Here is a 19,942-nt window from a genome sequence, read left to right as displayed (position 1 = left end):
TAGTGCTATTCACAATATTTTACAGGTCCTCAAACTCTAGGCGGGTTTGGACCTTTGTTTTCTAGGTTGAATAATTGTCACATCTTAACAATTGAGAGTTTGAAACCATTATCTCAGGAGCATTTGAAGCCATTTTTTTTGATTACGAGGGTTCTATATCTCTCCGAATAGGTTCCCCTGTCTATATATTTGCCTGATTGATATATCAAGCCTCTTGGTATTCTTGCCCTTGCATTGCACCTGTTGGTATGTGGAAGAGACTAGTCTTTTCTATACACCCATCAGTCATGAAAGATACTTTAAGGTACATAATAGCACGATACATGGTAGCTTGGCAATGTGTGAAATGTGTTTGTATTGTCAATGATAACCTAGCATAGGGTCACTGTGTATGTGGAAGGTCAAACTTCCAATATTCTTCATGATGAATTGCTTTCACTTTTATATCCTAACAATTGTGCACAAATGGAAAGGAAATGGAATGAAAATTGTAAACATTTAATCTGTATTTCTCTAAGGTGATATATAGGGTTATGCTACTAATGCTGTTGTTGCAACTTGGTTAGGTTTTGTTAGTAATTTCTTGAAACCGCTTTACATGTAAACATGAGCTAGAGGCATCACTAACATTGAAAATTGTCAATGTTGTTACGTGACATAATAAAAAAATGGCTTATTTATTTTTAAAAAATGATCCAAAATATAATTTCCTAGTGCATGTAGAAAGTTAATATAATATTCAATTTTCTATATTGTATTGTATTCTCTTGTAAAAACTAAATTTTGTAACTATTGTTTTCTTTGAACAATTTTATAAGTTTATAACACTTACTGTTTAAGAACTACTTGTACTACTCCAAAAAAGAGTGAATGTGGGATATGCAGAGATGTTTATTTTTAGATCTTGCCACTGGTAAGAATGAGATTAAAAGATTAAAGTTATACCTTTCATATTTAGAAAACCACATGTTAAACTCAGCTTGCTGTCTTCTCTGGGATAATGGTATTTGTTTAAAACTATGGCCTCCAGTTCTACAAATAATGATTTTAATGGTTGCTGCATGTTTGCATCATTTTTTCTTTATGTAACACCACAATTGCTCTTTCTAACCGAGTTACTTATCCTCTTAACAAAATCTTCTTTGACTGGCACCACTCTCTTGTGCTTAACTTTTTTGCTTTTAGCTTTCTTTTTGAATGCTCATTATCGTTGGGCCTTTTGTTTCTCATGCTAAACATTGGTGGGGCTTTAAAACTTGATTGAAATTTAAAAACAAAATTTTACCGTTGATGTCCTTTAGGGCAGCAGCTGTTAATGCAAAATCATCAATATATGATAAATGTTTCTGCTATTTGGCAATGTTTTAATGTCTTTTACAAGACAGCACAAAATTCAAAGAGGAACCTCCCTTAGACCTAAACCTAATCCTAAGCCGAACTATCCTTAGGATAAAAATTGTAGACAAGATATACAAATATGTGCACTATACAAGATTCTTTGAGCAGGGTTTGCAATAAAGAAATAACTATTTGCCTATGTTTTTGCATTAGATACAAGCCCTAGAATGTTAACAGTTATGCCTTAAAAGTGAGGTTTTCAAATATCAAATGACAAATGAAAGAAACTTATGTTGAGGAGTCTAGTTGTCTGTTTAGGACAAATGCGCCACATATGACTAACAACAATGGAACAATCTACTGGCATGGGACATAATCTATAAACCAAACTTTGGGTATAGGGTTGGCTCCTTATTTATTCTAAGGAAGCCTAATTTATTGGGACAAAATGGGAAAGAGATATCAGAAGCAAATATAAATGAAAGGCTGCTGGTGAATAATTTTTTTTTCATAACTTAGACAGAGCTTTGCAACTCATGGTCTAGATGTCAATAAATTAATAACAATAAAATATGTATGCATCAGATAAATTCATAGATACAATCAAGAGTCAGAACTTCTAGAATTACAGCCTCTTAGATTAATATTTTTTTGTTTGTATTGGACAGCCACATACAACATAAAATTACTATATGCGGACATATGCACAGAAGTTCTTTTCATTAGTTACTTTTTATGGTTATGTTGACCTTAACTTGTTTTTAAAATTCAACATTTTTCCAATTTATCTTATAATTCACACTCAACTGTAAACATGCAAACATAGTTGCAGATATAGTTCAGCTTAAATTGAACAGATACCTTTAATACGATTTGATCAATGCTAACAGTGTTATTAATTTTTGTTAGGATGATACACATCCATTTAATGCATTCTTCTGCATCAAGCAAATGTAATTTACAGAATAGAATCTTCATTACACTTTAAACTTAAGGTATTATTGTGTAGAGACTTAGTGCTGCCTTTTTAGGTCCCAAAACATCAGTAAAATATAAAAATATGACAATTTAATGCAGACATGCAAAACTGATTTCTTTATACTTTCATCTCATATGAATAATTGCTTCCCTATCTGTAGTTCTTTTCCAGGAGTAAAAGATAGTGCATCATCTTCTATATAATGCATATGATATATTATCCTCTTTAGGGCATTGAGACCTGTGGGAATTTGAAAAACCTAAGTGTTATGATTGTTTTGAAATACGCTTTGATGGTTCTGGTCCGTTTCCCAGATGTGAGGTTTAGGAAGTAGTTGCTTGTGTGTCCCCACCTAAATCTAAGCGACGTGCTGTCATGTCCCCATTCGAGACCTCAGAACAATAAGATTCAATATACAATTAAATAAGCTTTAATTAAAGATTTAAACTTATTATTAAAAGAACAAACATGATATCAAGGAACTATTGAGACCATTACTAGTCCATCTTCCATATCCTTAGGATCAGACATGAATATCATTATGCTGACAGATAGATTACACATGGGTGAAGAATAAATACTTACTTGAATGGAGATGATTACAAGCTGATCCAATTTGTATTCACAGTCAACAAGGCATCGGTGGAGATAATCCTGTAGAACATTAAGCTAGAGCCGAGACACCATTCCATGGGACACCCATCATACGCACAAGACACATGTCATCGGTTAAGATAATAAACATTATTCATAAAGGTCTCATTATAATATCGGTTATGGTTTAGTAACACTCATAATCATATCAATTATGAAAAGATAACAAATCGACCTCTTATGTGAAAAGATATGATCATAGTTAAGATCGTGTTTAAGCAATAAGTTAACACCATTGCAACGGACTTGTTGAGAAGAAGAGGCACGGCCTTTGGAATGAAGAGTTCCCACATCTTCGAAGGTGGCATGAAATTATATTAATACGTCTGGAATCCATTTGCAAAGTGGGGAGAAGTCTGGAATGATCTCAAATTGGATACAAAAAGGAAAAGAAGATTATAACTCAGAACTCAGAACCCAAACTCAGATAGAATACTTCTTACAAGTCGAAACAAGAAGTGTTTGACACTTGGAAAACTAAACGATTGAATGATGAAACGAGGAAGAGGTAGATAGCAAATCTGGAATAGTAAAAAGAATAGTATTTAAGGAGGGAGTCAGACAATTCGGATAGACATTCTTAATAATTATGGGTCCGATATGGTTCATAAGTCTGTGTGGAATGAGAGCCTATTAAATAACATCGATTCAAGACTATTGCTTGAGTCAAATAGTTTACTTGTTGATAGTTAATCATTTATAAAGTTTGGTACAAGACAATTTTATTTGAGATATCATTGTGGATTAATATTTCATTGAGAAGAGTATCGCAACTATCTCTGGCCATGAATTTGTAAAATCCGAGACTAGTATCTCTGTCAGCGGCAAGCATTCTGGTTCACAAGGATTGTCAGACAATTATTATAATGATTCCCTCATTAGGTCTTGAGTGTTGGGTGTATAAAGGTGTAACATATATCTGCAGATATGTGAAGAATGAATAGAAGGAGGATCGAGAAAGGCAATGGTAATATGTTCCAAGTGCAGCGATTAAGAAGAGACTGCGATAAGCACAACAAATAATGAATAGTGATAATAGTATGAGAACCACACGATTAATGTAAAAGCAGCGTTTTCATGAAAGGGAAACATTAACAAAGACAAGGCACAGACATGAAACCAATGAATTAGAAAGGTGGGATTAATGATAAAGAAATAAATAGTTTATAACTTTCATTAGGTGTGATGTGTTGGGATGCATGTGTCTCTTGAAAGAAATCTTGAAGGTATTAATAGTTTATAAAAGAAAATCATCTGTGATGGGGGATGTACGGAAAGAGCAATTAACTATGTACATTCTGTAATAGATTTGAGCAAAGAGTATGAGAAGATATAAGTGCCGATTTATGGAGTTATAATAGAATTCCAATTTCACAATCTGAGTTTATCAATCTTTGACATGACAAGTCTATCTTCCGAATTATTTATAGAATTTTGAGTTAAAGATTATAATAAAACGGTTTCAGTTTGATAAAATTATATTTATAAATATTTTATAATTCTCACTTTAAGTTGGAATTGTTGTCTCGACTAAATTATGATGAATCCTAAAAAGGGGACATTACACGTGCAAAGAACTAAATCTGTGGCATGTTCCATATAGTTTTGTTTTAAGAATTGGCTGGATCCTTTATGTGTGCATGTTTAATTTGTGTTCAACTCTTATGATACCTTACAGACAATTTGTCATTGGTTAGACAAAGAAGGGCATCTCTAATAATTCTTGAATTTTAAGTCTTTTATTTTGTACTTTGTGGTTTTGACTGTTCAATTAATTGCTTTGCAGTTTAGTGGAGCAAGAAGATTGCGAGATGCGATTGTGCTTGGGTTTCAATTACAAAGGATTCCTGGACGGGACATCTCAATTCCTGAATGGTATAGTCATGCAGAAACTGAGCTTGGTCTTCGTCCCATGACGCCTAATGGAGAGAAAAATGAACATAATGTGACTTCTTTGTAAGTTTATAAAACCTGGCAGCTTTTGTTTTTATTTTCATATACATATTTGTATATATAAACTCTTTCAATACTAAGAAACCTATGCCCTGTGTCTGTTAATCAGAGATGTTGAAGATTTTGAGATTCTACATGGAGACCTGCATGGCTTATCAGACACAAAGACATTCTTGAAGAGTTTGGCAAGTTTGGACTTCCATTTTAGTTCAAGTGAGATAGGAGAAAAACGTCAAGTCCGTGAGCGGTTGGCTGCAGCTGGCTTATTTAACTGGGAGGTCTCTCTCTCTCTCTCTCTCTCTCTCTCTCCAGCCAGCAAAGTTTCAATTTGTACTTGGAAATGTCTTTGAGTGGTGAATATTTCTGTAGGTGTTAGTAAACTATTGAACACAAGGATGTGCTGTTTAGATCCTTATCTTTCTTCAATTACTTATTTCATTTGCATTTAACTCGATTCTTAAGTTGTGGTTAAAATCCATATCATTGGCATTATACCACTTAAAAGTTTTCTCTGCCAGCCTGACAATAGCAAACGAATTAAACCAAGCTGGGAAATATTTCTACATGGGCAAAAGAAAATTATAAACGACATAGTAAAAGCCATACAAGAACGAGGTGAGAATGTGCAAATGAATGTACATAAATAAATAAAGAATATTATAATAGAGATTAAGAGATTATATGGATACAAAATTACAATTTGAAAATTCCAGCTCACCCCTGCTTTACAAAGAAACCATGGAAGACTCACTGATAGAACTTTGATCCAAGGATAGCACAACAACTTACTGAAGGAAAGTATTTTTATTTCGACAATTCTTGGAAGAGGAAATTAAAGAAGTGGTTGAAATTAACAAACACCAAAGCAATCTTGGGTTTGAGTCCCTCCTGAAATCTCATCCTAACTTTCTTCAAACATTAGTTTTTCCCTCATCGCACTCTCAACCTCTCCCCACCTTTCTACTTCAGCCCCTCAACCTCTCTTGAGAGAGCCTCTTGATCTTTCTATTTAAGCATGCCCACTTATCTCTTGGGGTGCTTGGTTTAATTTTTCAATTTATTTCATTTTTGTTTCTGATCTCATACCTGCACATTGTCTTGATCTTCTTTCATTAGAATATTTTCTTTTCTTTTATAAATTTACTTTTAATTACTACATTTTAGATTTTGTCTCCCTTTTGGTATATCATCAGGTTCTCATTTTATTATTTCCACTCACATTGCAGGATACTAATTCTGATTCACACATTTGAAATATTTTGATTCATATACAATCAGTGTTCCATGGACACGCGTCCCCCCAAAAATAACCCACGTCCCCTATAGGGGGATGTTTATGAGACTTGGGGATATGGAGGAAACTTCCCCCCACAGCACCACCACTTCCACCACCTTTGTCAGGGACGCTGATGGGTCACTTGCTATATGGTACATGCCATCACATACTGATTGCAACCTTTAACTTCATGAAAACTAGTTGGCCTTTCATGGGGCTCTTACAGAGGTGTTATATTGCAGATTTTGCCCTTAAGATTTCATTTGACCTATATATTTATATCAGCACCGCCCCCCCCCCCCCCACCACCACTCCACCAGTGTGCCCTCGCCATCCCCTCATTGTCCCACAATATAGGCCCTGTTGGAAATGTTGTCATTGATGTCAAAGAAGAGACTTGATTGCACACAAGGGCCAGTTGTGAAGTTAAGGTGATCAACAAAGTATATGGTTAAAGGTAAAAGGATATTAAATATGTTAAGGCCTGCATTAGATTAAGATTAAAAATAAAGTCAATACATCCAGCGAGAAATATAACCCCCTCCCTCAATACATTGATTCTCTCCATCTGAGAGGAGGAGAACAGGTCTCCATTCAGAGCCACAAAATTGGCAAAGGGGGTGAGAGAGAACTCTTCCAATCCTTCCCTATAGAGGGAAAGGGCTTTTTCCATCTTCTTCTTCTCAGCCACTGCCACAACATCAAAAACATCTGCTATGTATCCACTGTTGGGATCTAGTTGGACTGGGTCAAGTGCTGCTATGACCCCCTCCTTGGTAGCGTTCTTGCAAAATTCTATGCGCCAGCCTAGACACCTTGTACTTCCTCCATGTGGCGTCCATGAACAACTTAAAGAAGCGCTGCAGAATCACACCATCGTGCTTATGGCCTCTGTCAAAGAAATTTGGGCCCAAAATATTCCTTATTGCTGGAATTAAGAACTCATCGTCAATGGCGAAGTGCCTTTTGATTTGCCACTCCATCTCCTCCTCCGGGCAGAGATGCCACACCAAAACATACTCGGCCAACCATCTCCTCTACCGGTTCTGCCGGACACCCTTCTGTTTTGCTCTTTGTGATCTTGAAGTTTGGTCTACAAATGGTCTACAAAGAAAGAGAGAACTTTGCAAGGTGTGGTATGCCTTGAGTCCCATCTATAAATGTAGTTTGGACAGCAGACTTCATCCTTGATATAGTTAAACAAATGCAATGATCATGATGTCTTAATACAAGATGGTGCATACACATTCTAGGGCCTACTTTATAGAAGCTTTGGCCCATGTCTTTAAGGTGACAGTTATAATAAACAAGTAATAAACAGCAGTGGTTTAATAGGAGGTAAAGACAGTCAAGTGTGATTAATTATAAGGTATGGATGTCCAACTTCATCATGGTATTGATGATTTATATATCTTAATTGCCAACATAATAAGCATCAAAGTTTCTTTATGCACAGCGATTCACAAGATATAGCGACTTCATTAGAAGTTTCACTAGATACATTGGAGCAGTGATAAAATCATAAAACACAAATGACAGATTTTGTACAGCGATTCACAGTGATTCACTAATGGAACAATAATGAAAGTAATATGCTAGCCAACTATGTCAACTAAATGGAGGACAACAATTTGCAAAGTTTATGTTTGAAGAACCAATTTATAATTAAATACTTCAGTATTAATCAAGTAAGTAATTGGAGTTAGACTTTTAGACAATGAATTGGTGTGTTATTTAGAAAAACAGCAATCAAGATAAACAGTGATCATGTAAGACAAGTCAAATAAATATTAACCCAATACTAAGGTGACAAACTTGTTTTAAGGTGGCAGTTCATTTATGAGTTACAGTTCATGTTGAAATGGTGCGGATCAGATTAAACAAATTGTCAAGAAGTGCAATTCATTTGATAAAGATAAAGATAAATTTATTAATGTCCAACAAGTGACCACAAACGGGTCAATAGGACTGAAGAGTACAAACAAGGGGGCAGCTCCCAGTAGGGACACCAAACGGTGACCAAAGAATAGCACAAACAACACCGAAGGCAACAACTACAAACAAGGAGGTGGGAGGGGCAAGCAGGTTACCCCAAACCACCAAGCCAACACTTAGAAACCGGAGCAGCGGAGAAGAACCTCAAGTCCAATGGGTAAGCTGTAGGACGATGCCGTTGGGTATTCTGAGTCCAACTGGAAGAGGAGGACTGCTGTGTGTAACCTCTGCAGGGCCTCACGGACCTGGAATGATTGGGAGAGGTAGCCAATTGCCTTTTGGTGCCATGCATGGGGAGAGGCCCAGAGAAGGAGGTAATGGGTTGGCAAGACTGAAGTGAATGATCCCGGAGTCTAACGGCCTTCTGCAGGTAGAGAGCAAGGTATCTCTGATCCGTGAACCTGAAAAGGGTGGAGAGAGACTGGGTCCCTCTTAAAAGGCAGTAGAACCTCACTCTGTTCTCATTGTAAATAGGGCAGCGGAAGAATGGGATCTGTTAATATTCTAATCAATAAGCAGAAAGGAGAATAATACAAAAGGTGTGGTTGGAACAAAGCAGTGGTGTGATTAATAGGTGAAAGAGTGTTGGTCAAAAGGCAGACCAGAAATCAAAGTTAGCGATTTGTTTGCTAAGCTGAAAGGGTGCGAATTCATTGAGACAAGAATGCTATTAATTATGAAATGACAAACAAGGCAGCATTGGAGATAAAGTCAGTGATTATATTATACATAAAATTAATAAAGAAATGGTGTGATTAAATAAAGAAGATAATGATTCAATATTAAAAAAAGACCAATGCATGGATTAAGAGTTATGAAACAATGTCTATGTTTTGGAAAGGCTGTGATATTATAGAAAACGGAAATTCTTTATGAAGTATGATTTCATTAGAAAAGCCATGATCTCATTAAAGGAAATTTGCTAAGTAATGATTAACAAAAGGTGATAAATAAAAGATGTACCTCTTCATTTTCAAAGGGGTATCTCCTTTAGACTTAAAAGATATATATAAGAAATCAATTGTGAAGTTTGAAGGGTGCTGTGTGATGTGTGAATCAAAGAAGAGCAAATAGATACATACACCAGATTGGAGAAAGGAATTGTATGAAAATCAGACTTGAGGAGAAGAAGATAAAGGGTTGATTGCAGAAGTGATTATGATCTTATTGTGAAGGAGCCATAATCAGATAATGAGAATTAGCAGATTTATAATCTTGCAGACTTTTGATCAGTACTAGAATTGATTCAAGGAGTTCATATAGAAGAGATTGTAATCTCTTTATAGCAGATTGGTGATCAGGCTTATAGAAGACTTGTGTTAGAATTATTTACTCCAATTATCATCACATCATCTTTTCCACCCTTTTTGCTTCGTCTTGGGTTCCATGAGGTACTTAATATCTCCTAGCTCTTTAAATGTGATCAATTCTCCAATCTTACTATCATTTGGTTTCATTTGTATGATGCATCATGGAGTGTGATTCAAAATGTTGATGCACACAACTTACAAAGTTTTTCCAGATCTCTTATCATATTTTATTTTACTTTTTGCTAGGAGCTCTTGCTCTAGTACTTTATTTATAATGCCCCACAAGCAAATGCAAACTATGAATGGCGTAATAGAAGCCATACAAAAATGTGGTGTGCATTTGCAAATGCATGTGCATCAAGAAACAAGAAACATTATAATGTAGATTAATTGATATTATGGAGGACACAAACTTAGAATTTAAGAATTTAAGCCCACTCCTGCTTTAACAAAAAGAGAAGGAAGACTAATTGATAGAACTCTTATCCAAAGGTGACACAAATTATTAAATTAAGATATCTTTGTTTTATTTTGTAGTATTATGTGAGGAGTTCACACTTTACTAAATCTAAAATGTCATTCTCTTTTTCTTTGTTCTTCAACTATATATTTTATTCCGAGGATTTCAAGTCTTTTCAAGATATCAGACATTCTTCTACTCTTTCAGTGCTAGTTTTTATTATTATCTGGCGTGTTGCATAATTAGCGATCTCTTATAAGTCATAGTTTTGATTAGTTTTGTTTGTTCGGTTTTGTTGGTGGATGCTTAATATTCTTCTGAAATGCATTTCTCATTTCACATTACAAGTCCCTGATGGCCATTTGTTTTCTCATTTTCATATTTTCTTGGAGTGCTCAGATTACATCTCAAATGTATGTTGTAGGGTTATTCTATGAACTTGATTGTATAAGTCTTGGGATTCTTCATTGTTCTGAATGGAGGACTATTGTGTTCTGTTTTGGATGGGTTAATCATGTGGTGCAGGAGCACCTACCTATGAAGGCATGAACCAGGAACAAGATGATTTTCTATTAGCTAGAAGAAATGTGATAAGACCCTATGGGTTCTTTTTGTAATTCAATGTCCTAGGAGTGTGACAAGTTTGTCCATGTTTGAGTCAAATTGTCATCTAGGGTCTGGTAGAGCAAATTGAGTCAATAAGGGTCACAATGGTCTAAATTGAGGGATCAAGTGACCACAAGTTTATTTGAGTCATTTTTGATGTTTCAGAATCAAATGTAATCATTTTGGGGGACTATGACAGTCTAAAGTCTAAGTTGGTTGAATTATGCAAAAGTTGTCATATTGTCAATTTGTTGTCTTGACAATTTTGCACTTTTTGTAAGTTGTGATTCTCCAACGGTCAGTTCGGTTTGAAAAACAGTTGGAGGAGGCTGTGGTCGTTTGGGAAACACCTTTAAAGGCCCCAAACACCGAAGAATGTATGTTGGTTGTGTTGGTTGATTTGGAAAGAAATTTGAAGCATCAAGAACTGTTGGAAACTCGAGAAAATCGTCTAATTTCTATTGATTGCATACTGAAGGTAGATTGGTAAGAATGCTCTTGGCATAGATCCTGCAACTAGATTGTTTTACCTTTGTTTTGCTTTCAGTGTGAAGTTTTGAAGTGATCGCTGCCCCATTCTATACAAGCAAATCTCTATTGGGTAGCCTAAACCCTTAAACCCCTAGGGTTTGACTGCAATAATGGGTTTTGGCCTATCAATCCTTAATTGAACACTCAACCGTTATAGGAGATGATAGGCCATTGTATCATATGTCAGTACCAAAAGCCATTAAGAGGATACAACAGGGTGAAGAGGATGGAGAACTAACTCTAGGTCTGGCATTTCTATGTGACAGATTGGTTTGATGAGTGCAGTGTGTGAGAATTGAGTGGTAGAGCACTGGAAAAGGGTTTGAATGTGGTAGAAGGGTACTTTCGAGGTTTACATGACATTTCATGGTCAGTGATGGTCACCCATTAGGAGAACCAAACCAGTTTGTGGAAGGCCCTTTAGTCAAATAGGTCTAAAAGCCTTATTAGGTTTGTTAGTGCAACACCGGCTGGAATATCTGCAAGTTGATCCGGTACCGGAAAGTGAGATATTGTTTATAACTCCCAAAAGGGTATCTGAAAACATAATTTGTTTTCCTAGATCCTCAGGGTGTCAAAAGTTATCACCCGATTCCTTCAAAAGGAGGCCTAATAGCAATTGGTTCAGGTTTGTGGGCGAGTGAGTCAAAATTGATGTTCCGGTGGATCTAAACCATGAAATACTATTTCATTTGTGTTCAAGTGTTGTGAGAACACCCTTCCAAGGATTGTTGTATTGAATTGGTCAAGTGGGCCATTCAAACCCTAAAGCCTAATAGTAGCCCACTCATTGTATGCAAGGGTGTGTGTAGCCACACAAGAACTTGAGAAGTGTTAGTTATCTATAAGTGGACATAGTGGAGCCTTGGGGTTTTCCAAGGTGTTGTTTGGTGTCATTGAACCATTGCTTGAATTGGTGTTGTGTAAGGATCTTTGGAAACAAGGATTACTGGTTGAGTCTGTGAGCCTTAGAGGTTGACTGGTTCAAGGTTAACCTCCTTCCGGTTTGTTGCCTCCTCATCATCATACAAAGAAAACTTGGTTTCAACTTTCAATTTTTCTCATATTGATTGAAATTTTGTTGTTCAGTCTCATATATTGTTGTGCTATGCTATTTGGACATGTTCATACAAATTAGTTACCCCATTATTGAACAATCATGCATAGTGTGGCAACCAGTACCTATATGTTGATATGGGCTGGAGGGTACACACTTACACATAGATAGTCACACTTATTTCAGTCTTTGCTTAACCTGACTAGTTTAATGTTTCTTCAAATGGCAGTATGGAATAGATAATGTTTCTTCACAAACATGTGCCTAGAAATATCTGTATTTATGGTATGAAAGAGGCTTGTTTGCAGTTTATCAATTTGCCATCATCTTCTGGGTTTGACTGTGTGGTGTGTTAAGGCCCCAGGAGATTATTGTTAATATCTGGATTTTTTATAAGAAGAAATTTCCTCACACATGTAAGGGTTTATTATGCTGAGGCTCAAATATTGAGGTTCATATTGATTGATTATGCATCTTTTGGAAGCCTCTACACTGCATTAGTCACATTACAATGTGTTTCATAAATGATGTATGCATGAATACTCTAATATGTAAGCATTGAGTTATATAGAAAGTGCAGCTCTTCCTTAACAGTAAGTGAATTTGTGTGTCCTGCAGGATGTGATATTTGTTGCAAGAGCTCCTGGTCGTCTAGATGTCATGGGTGGCATTGCAGATTATTCGGGGAGCCTTGTTTTACAGGTGATTTATTTTTCAATATAATGAAACTATAAAGCGTATCTTTATATTCACCATTCTTTCATTTCTATAGTGTTTTCTTATTGCAAAATATCATTAACACTTGGAAGATTCTATTATTTGAACTCTTACTGGCATTTTATATAAATAGGCATGGCCAGAGTGCCTGGCATTTTATATGACACATTACTGTACTCTTATATTGCAAAACAGATTTTACAACTTGCACTTTATTAATTGGTTTAATATGCACTTGGAATCTTCAAAATTTGTACACGATTGAAATTGTTGTTGTGATTTTCCAAATCGCTTGGATTTGAATCAGATTATCTACTTGAGATAGTTGTCTTAGTTACTATGGAAGTTTTTGATGAGAAGAATTTTTATTAACAATAATCATTCTGTAGATGCCAATCAGAGAGGCTTGCCATGTTGCAGTCCAGAGGAGTCATCCAAGCAAGCAAAGGCTTTGGAAACATGCCCTTGCTCGCCAGCATGAAAGAGGGGAAGGATTTTGTCCAGTAGTCCAAATTGTATAATCCTTTACTCCAAATTTCCTTTTGCCTTGCTTTTGTTATTGTATTTTTTGTTTGGAGTATGAACGGTAAAGGACTTTGCTTGCTTAATATTTAAATCCCATTTTCAATAAAACTCATGGACTTAACTCGAAACAATATATTTTCTAGTGAGGTGAATATGGTAAACCTTTAAACCATGATCTTGTTTTATTAGATGTAAATTTGTTGTCTTTAGGACTCATCTGATTCAGCTGATAACAAACTTATGAAACACATTTTATGGATACAACCTGTTTATTGACCTTAGTAATGTGTCTCTTCTACAAACATGCTTGAGCTCATCTAAGTTTGCTTAATAAGTTAATTCCATTGACTGCATTATCTTTAAACATACATAATCAAGTCAGTAGACTAGAAAGCTACTTTTTATACAGAAAATCATATTGCCTGCTGTGGTATATTTAAATACTATCTAATTGGAAAATTGCTGATAGAGACTTAAAATCAGGTTATGATTTTGGATTTTCCATCTATTGGTTTGTAATTGAATAAACTAATAAAAGGCTTTGCAACCCTGAATATAAGGCTAGCTAGTAAATGTAGAGCTGGCATTTTTTAATATATTAAAGATAGTTTTTAAACTTATGCAAAATACATTACTGAGAATCTATCAGAGTTGCATCAGACCAAAAATTACAATAGTAAGAACTATGTTCGTAGTACAGACTCCAGTTCGCTATACAGAATGACAGTATGACTAACAAAATATAATCATAAAAAGACAAGGTGGTCATTCAATTCTATGACCTTATGATGTTATTGCTGCACTCTGCAGCATCACATTCAAAAAAACCTAATGGTGGTTCAATATTCAGTTCTATGCACTGGTCCCATTCAATTTCATGCTTCCTAGCAGGGGCTTTATTCTTTTCATCCACTTGTTTCTTCAAAATACCTTTGTCTCTCAAGAACTGTTTGAGCAGAGTCTGTTCTTCAGCATTCAACTGCTTCTTTCCATAGGGAAAAAAGTGGGCTGACTGAATATCTGATTTGTAAAGAAACATCACTCCTTCCCTAAGCAAGATCATAAATCTGTCTTTCGGAATATCCATGTAGCTGCAACCTGAAACATGATAGAACAAAATGTGAGTTCACTTCTAAACTCAGTAGGAACCCTCCCTTTGGACTGAAATAGTTCTTCTTTCCTCCTTTTCCACAAAAACCAAAGCACTTCACTAGTAAAAACAAACCAGAATTTGTTAAGATAAACATCAAAGCAATCCACATAACCAGCTAAGATTTCCATCCAAGAAAGACCACCTTTTCATCCCAAACAATAAGAAAGCCAAAAAATAAAGATCAAATAGAAGTAGCAAACTGGCATTCAAAAAACAAGTGCTCAAAAGATTCAGATTTTTGGCGAGTATCACAAAAATTAGTGGAAAGACCAATACTGTTTAATACATCACCGACAGCAAGTTTTTTCTGCAAAAGAAGCCAGCGAAAACAAATTTTCTTTGGTTCAGCACGATCCACAACAGATTAAAAACAGAGAGCCATTTGGAGTCCGACCAGTCATTTCTCCACACATGTTTTATCCATTGTAAAGCATCTTAACTCTGGTTTAGCATGTCATAAATCTTCTTCACTGAAACTTGATAGAAAATTGTGCCATCTTTCTATTTGACCTGTTCAATATATCGTGTGCTATAAATCAAACTGTTCAAAGGCCTGAGCCCAATGGCTTTAGAGATCAAACTTGCATGCCAAATGTTCCTAGGAACCCACCCTATCTTCAAACAGCAAGTCCTTGATAGTGACAAAACCAAGAGAAGACCACATACATTTTAGTAGAGTAGCCCTGAGTGAGAGCTAAGGGCTTACCATTGGACGAGAGCCCCCACCAGGGGGATCTATCCATCAACTGCATTTCCATTTATATTCAACCTTTTGACCGGAGCCCAAGCCTTCCATAATGTAGTAAAAATCACATAACCATGGACCTTAACATCAAAGTCACCAAAGATAATATCTAATATATTAAAATTGTTCCAAGATTTGCCCTTCTTATGCTTGGACAGAGAAAGATTATTTCTGATAAGAACCTTCCAAGGTTCATTGCCTTGAATGGCATTGTAAATCCATTTTGCTGCTAAGACGGTTCCTTGAGTTTTTAAATCCTTAAGGCCTAATCCCTCTTGAGCTTTAGGGTAGCAACAACATTTCCAAGCCACACAATGTCTCTTCTTATTGCCTTTACCATCTGACCACAAGAAATCCTTCAGGATCTTTTCTAAATTATTGAAGTGAACATTAGAAAATAACCATGCTGAAGAATAGTAAACTGCATGTGAAGAAAGGACCTTTTGGACAACCTAAACCCTCCCCGCAAGAGAAAGGGGGTGGGTCTGCCACTTAATGTGTTTCCTTTCAACCTTTTTGAACAGCCAATCCCACATATCATTCAAGGAGGGGGGAACAGCAAATAGCACCCTTAAATATCTGATAATTTTGGATGGGCCTGACCATCCCCACCCCTTGGAAACCAGCCATTTAGGGGGGCTGATCAGACCATCCAATTACTATGGATTTGTGAGGAGCAATCTTGGAGCCCGAGGCATCACAAAAAAATTGCAGTCTGTTAATGACATTATCAAAATTTTCCTCAAAAAGTTCAGTGAACAATGCAGTATCATTAGCAAATTGGGCATTGAGAAGACTCCCTTAATTTGGCAAGCGAATACCTTTAAGATCTGGGGAGAAATTGTTAGTTATAAAGATATAATACAGAGCATTGGCTGCAATAACAAACAGAGCAGGGGCTATAGGACACCCTTGTCTAATAGATCTTTGAAGCTCAATTGGATTTGAGAGTTGTCCATTAATATCAATCACAGTTGAGGAGTCCTTGAAGAGTATATTAATCCATCTGCAAAAATTAGGGGGAAATCCAAATGCTTCCAAAATCCCCAAGATAAATGGCCATTCGATCCTATCTGTAGACACCTATTTCTGTCCACTTAATTAAATGAATTTTATATTTGTTTAATTATTATTTATCCAACTATTAATCAAATTAATATTTAATTAATTTATCCTTTCTTCTATCCAACTATTAATTAAATTCAATATTTAATTAATTAACCCCTTCCACCATTCTACTACTAATTAAATAAATTATTCAACTTATTTGATTTAAATCACCTAGCCAAATTCTTCTATTAATTAAATAAATCATATTTATTTGATTAAATCCCCTTTCTCATTTAATTAAATTTACATTTAATTAAAACCCCTTTTCACATTTAAATAAATCATTATTTATTTAAAATCCACCAAATGCAAGTTGCACCATTTAATTGAAATAAATGATTTTATTTTAATTGAAAATCCCAAAATTCCTCCCACTTGCATTCTCCTACAAAATCCACTTGCATGCCTAAACCCCCTTCTAGATTCTTCTAATCAATTCCAATTTAGCCTAATCCCCCTCATAATCATTTGCACATTCCTTAAGAAAAAGGGTCACTTCTCAAAAGCCTTCAAAGTCTTCAAAAACCATTAACGGCTTTATGTCTTCAAATGGTTAACCTCTAAAGTCTTCCAAACCATTAAAGACTCTTACATAACCATTAATGGTTAATTCACCCTCTACCCTGGGTTAGAGACTTTCCTCTAACTTAACCATCCTTCTTAACTCATGGGTCTCTTCAAGCATTCATTGTTTTGACCATGGTTATCCCTTTAACTCTTGCACAAGAGTTTATCCTTTGGATAAAAGCTTTATCCACTAACTCAACCTTAATCAAACCCTCCTAGGGTGACCCTCATGTCTCCTCAGGCATTTAATGCCTCTTCTTTGCCCTCTCGAGCCTTCTCATATTGACACTTGTAAACATGGGATTGATTTGAAACTGTCACATGGATTGAGTATCCTTCAATCCTAACCCTTGTTAAGATTACTCAATCTTAACCATCCAATTGCCCATTTCTTCTATAAATAGGCCTCGTTTCTCTCATTATCCATCACCCAAGTTTCATGCATCCAGATTATAGTCTATTTTCATCACGTCTGAAGATTTTGGCTCTCTTTGTTTAATCATAATCTTAACATTTAGAAGCATTTCATATCATTAGCATAGCATATTCATGTTAGTATAGCATGTTAGTATAGCTTAATATCCATATCATAGCATAATTAGTTTCATTATCATAGCATAATATCTTATCTTAGTAAGCTTTGTTAATCATCATTTAGATCTTAGTTGCTTTGCATATAGATCACCTTATCACACATCATTGTTCTTGGAGTTGTCATTCCAAGTGTCAAATACTCAATGATCTTAGAGCAATCATGACTCTAGGAATCCTATGAGAGAACAATGGAACGATTTGAGAGGGTGGTGTATGTAACTTGTTTTATTTGTTAGATCCTCTTCACGTAATGTTTCATTGGTATACTTGTTTGCTTATGCTCTTAATGGACTAACCCTTCTTTCAGGTATACACTATCATATGCCTTCTCAAATTCCAAGAGAATCATAGCCACATTTTTGTTATCATATCTAGCCCAATGCATAGCTTCCCAAGCACATCAGTGAGCCTCCTTGCAAGGGTTTTAACAAGGATCCTATATGACAAGTTGAGTAAAGTAATAGGCCTCCAATTCTTTATTTGTGTCCTATCTCCCTCCTTAGGGATGAGTTTAATGAATTCTCTGTAATGTCCCCTTTTTAGCGCAACATGATATGGGGTGTCGTTAGCCTATTCTGACATGGTCCCGAAGGCTAACAAGGACATTGGTGGGATCCTGAGGTGTTTTGGCCTAGGTGTTTTCAGTTTCAGGCCAATCGGTGCTGCTCTGACAGGGTTTCTAGACACTTACTATTTACAGTAAGTTAGTCCCCAAGCAGTGACTTGAAATTTTTAGTGTTTCCCTGGTTGGCATAATTATCAGTAAAAATGTTTGAAGGCGACAATGATTTAAAGAGGTTATCAACAATGTTTTAATATTTAACGATAAAGTGTAAAGTTAAATTAAATATTTAACTTTATCGTTATATTATAAGGTTGGGAATATAAAGTAATGTTTAAAATATTAAAAGTTCCCTTTAATGTGTACATTGTGGGAAATAATATTTTATTCTAAAATATATTATCCCACATTGAGGAAATGAAGTGTTTTGCATCCGGGAAGAAGATATAAATGGAGGTTGAGAGCTCTCTTTTGGGGTATGCTGGGATGAGATTAATGTTATGCTGTTGGATTTCGTAGAGATCTGATTATTGGGCTTGGAGGACGGAATCCCTCTTTGCTAGCATTCTCTTCACTGTTGAAAGACACAGTCAGGAGGATTAATGGTGTTTTCATTCAGGAAACACATTGGGCTTCATTTGGTGCTCTCGCATGAAGTTTTTACAGGGGTTTGAAAGTGCAGATTTGAAGATAGTGATTTTGCTACAGTACCGCGTGAATAGTGTTTTTGCTACAGTACCGCGTGAATAGTGTTTTGCTACAGTGTCGCGTGAATAGTAAAAATGCTACAGTGCCGTGAATAGTGCAGCTACAGTGTGTGAACAGTGTTTCAGCAGGTTCTATACTTGTGGAGTTCAGGTTTGAATTTGTTTATTATCATATGGTCTGTAATGTTCTTCAGATCTGATTTGTATGCTTGATGTTGGAATTAAATAAATACCATCAGCATTAATCTTCTTGTTTTTGGTATTTGATATGTCTGGTTGTTTTTATATTGAATAAACTTTGAAAGCTTTACAATAATATATCAGTTTATCCAATTTATCCTATTGCAAAACAAGAACCAAAAAAAATCCAATAGTCAGCTTGCAAGCCAACTGTTTGGCAAAATTACACTAAGTAAAAGGGACATAAATTTAGTGCCGAACAAGGGGTGCCCATTACAGTGGTATCAGAGCTATAAGTCCTGCCATCCTGTGGAGGTCTTACAGAGACTTTGGAATAGCCGGATAGAGGGAAAAGTGTTTGACAAAATATCAACACACTAAAATCAGAAATTAATGAATTAAAAAACATGCTTAGCATGCATGTTTAAGCATGCAACAGGGGCCTTATAACTTCCGCCATACCAAAGCAAGACAAAACAGAAATTTGAACTCACAGAGCGAGCAGTCTAGTTCATCCATGCAGGTGGACATAGAATCTAGTCATACAGACATAGAGGAAATATTCTTTGATCAGGATAGCAGTATGGGTGACCGAGATGATAGGAATACCGTTCCAGATCAGGGGGAGGTAATGTTCAGACAGTTACTGGGTACGTTAGAGCAAGGGCAGCGTATGCAGCAGGAGCAGAATAGGCGAATGGACATGATGTTGCAGCTTATGGCTCGACAGATGGGCGTCAATATTAATCCAGGTGATGCCAACAATGGAAACAATAACAATGGGGGAAACGATAACAATAGGGGCAATGATAATAATGGAGGCCGAGGCAACAACAATGGCCCTGAGAATAACATTAATGGTAATAATGGACACGGCAACAATGGGAATGAGGCGGATAACTTTAGACACGTTGCACGCCCAG

General features: G+C 35.9%; 1 protein-coding gene across 1 annotated transcript in view; it reads left to right on the top strand.

Moving 5' to 3' along the window:
* Positions 1 to 19,942, top strand: part of LOC131072802 (L-arabinokinase) — a 249,262-nt gene that overhangs the window by 133,477 nt on the left and 95,843 nt on the right. The window contains exons 15-18 of the mRNA XM_058009061.2: positions 4,758 to 4,927; positions 5,034 to 5,202; positions 12,778 to 12,861; positions 13,266 to 13,391. Coding sequence (XP_057865044.2) covers positions 4,758 to 4,927; positions 5,034 to 5,202; positions 12,778 to 12,861; positions 13,266 to 13,391 — 549 coding nt within the window. The remainder of the gene's footprint in view (positions 1 to 4,757; positions 4,928 to 5,033; positions 5,203 to 12,777; positions 12,862 to 13,265; positions 13,392 to 19,942) is intronic.

This window comes from Cryptomeria japonica, chromosome 2 (genome assembly GCF_030272615.1).
Source record: "Cryptomeria japonica chromosome 2, Sugi_1.0, whole genome shotgun sequence".
Taxonomy (NCBI): Eukaryota; Viridiplantae; Streptophyta; class Pinopsida; order Cupressales; family Cupressaceae; genus Cryptomeria; species Cryptomeria japonica.
The sequence above is the reverse complement of the archived record's forward strand: the minus strand, read 5'-3'. Positions and strand labels throughout refer to the sequence as shown.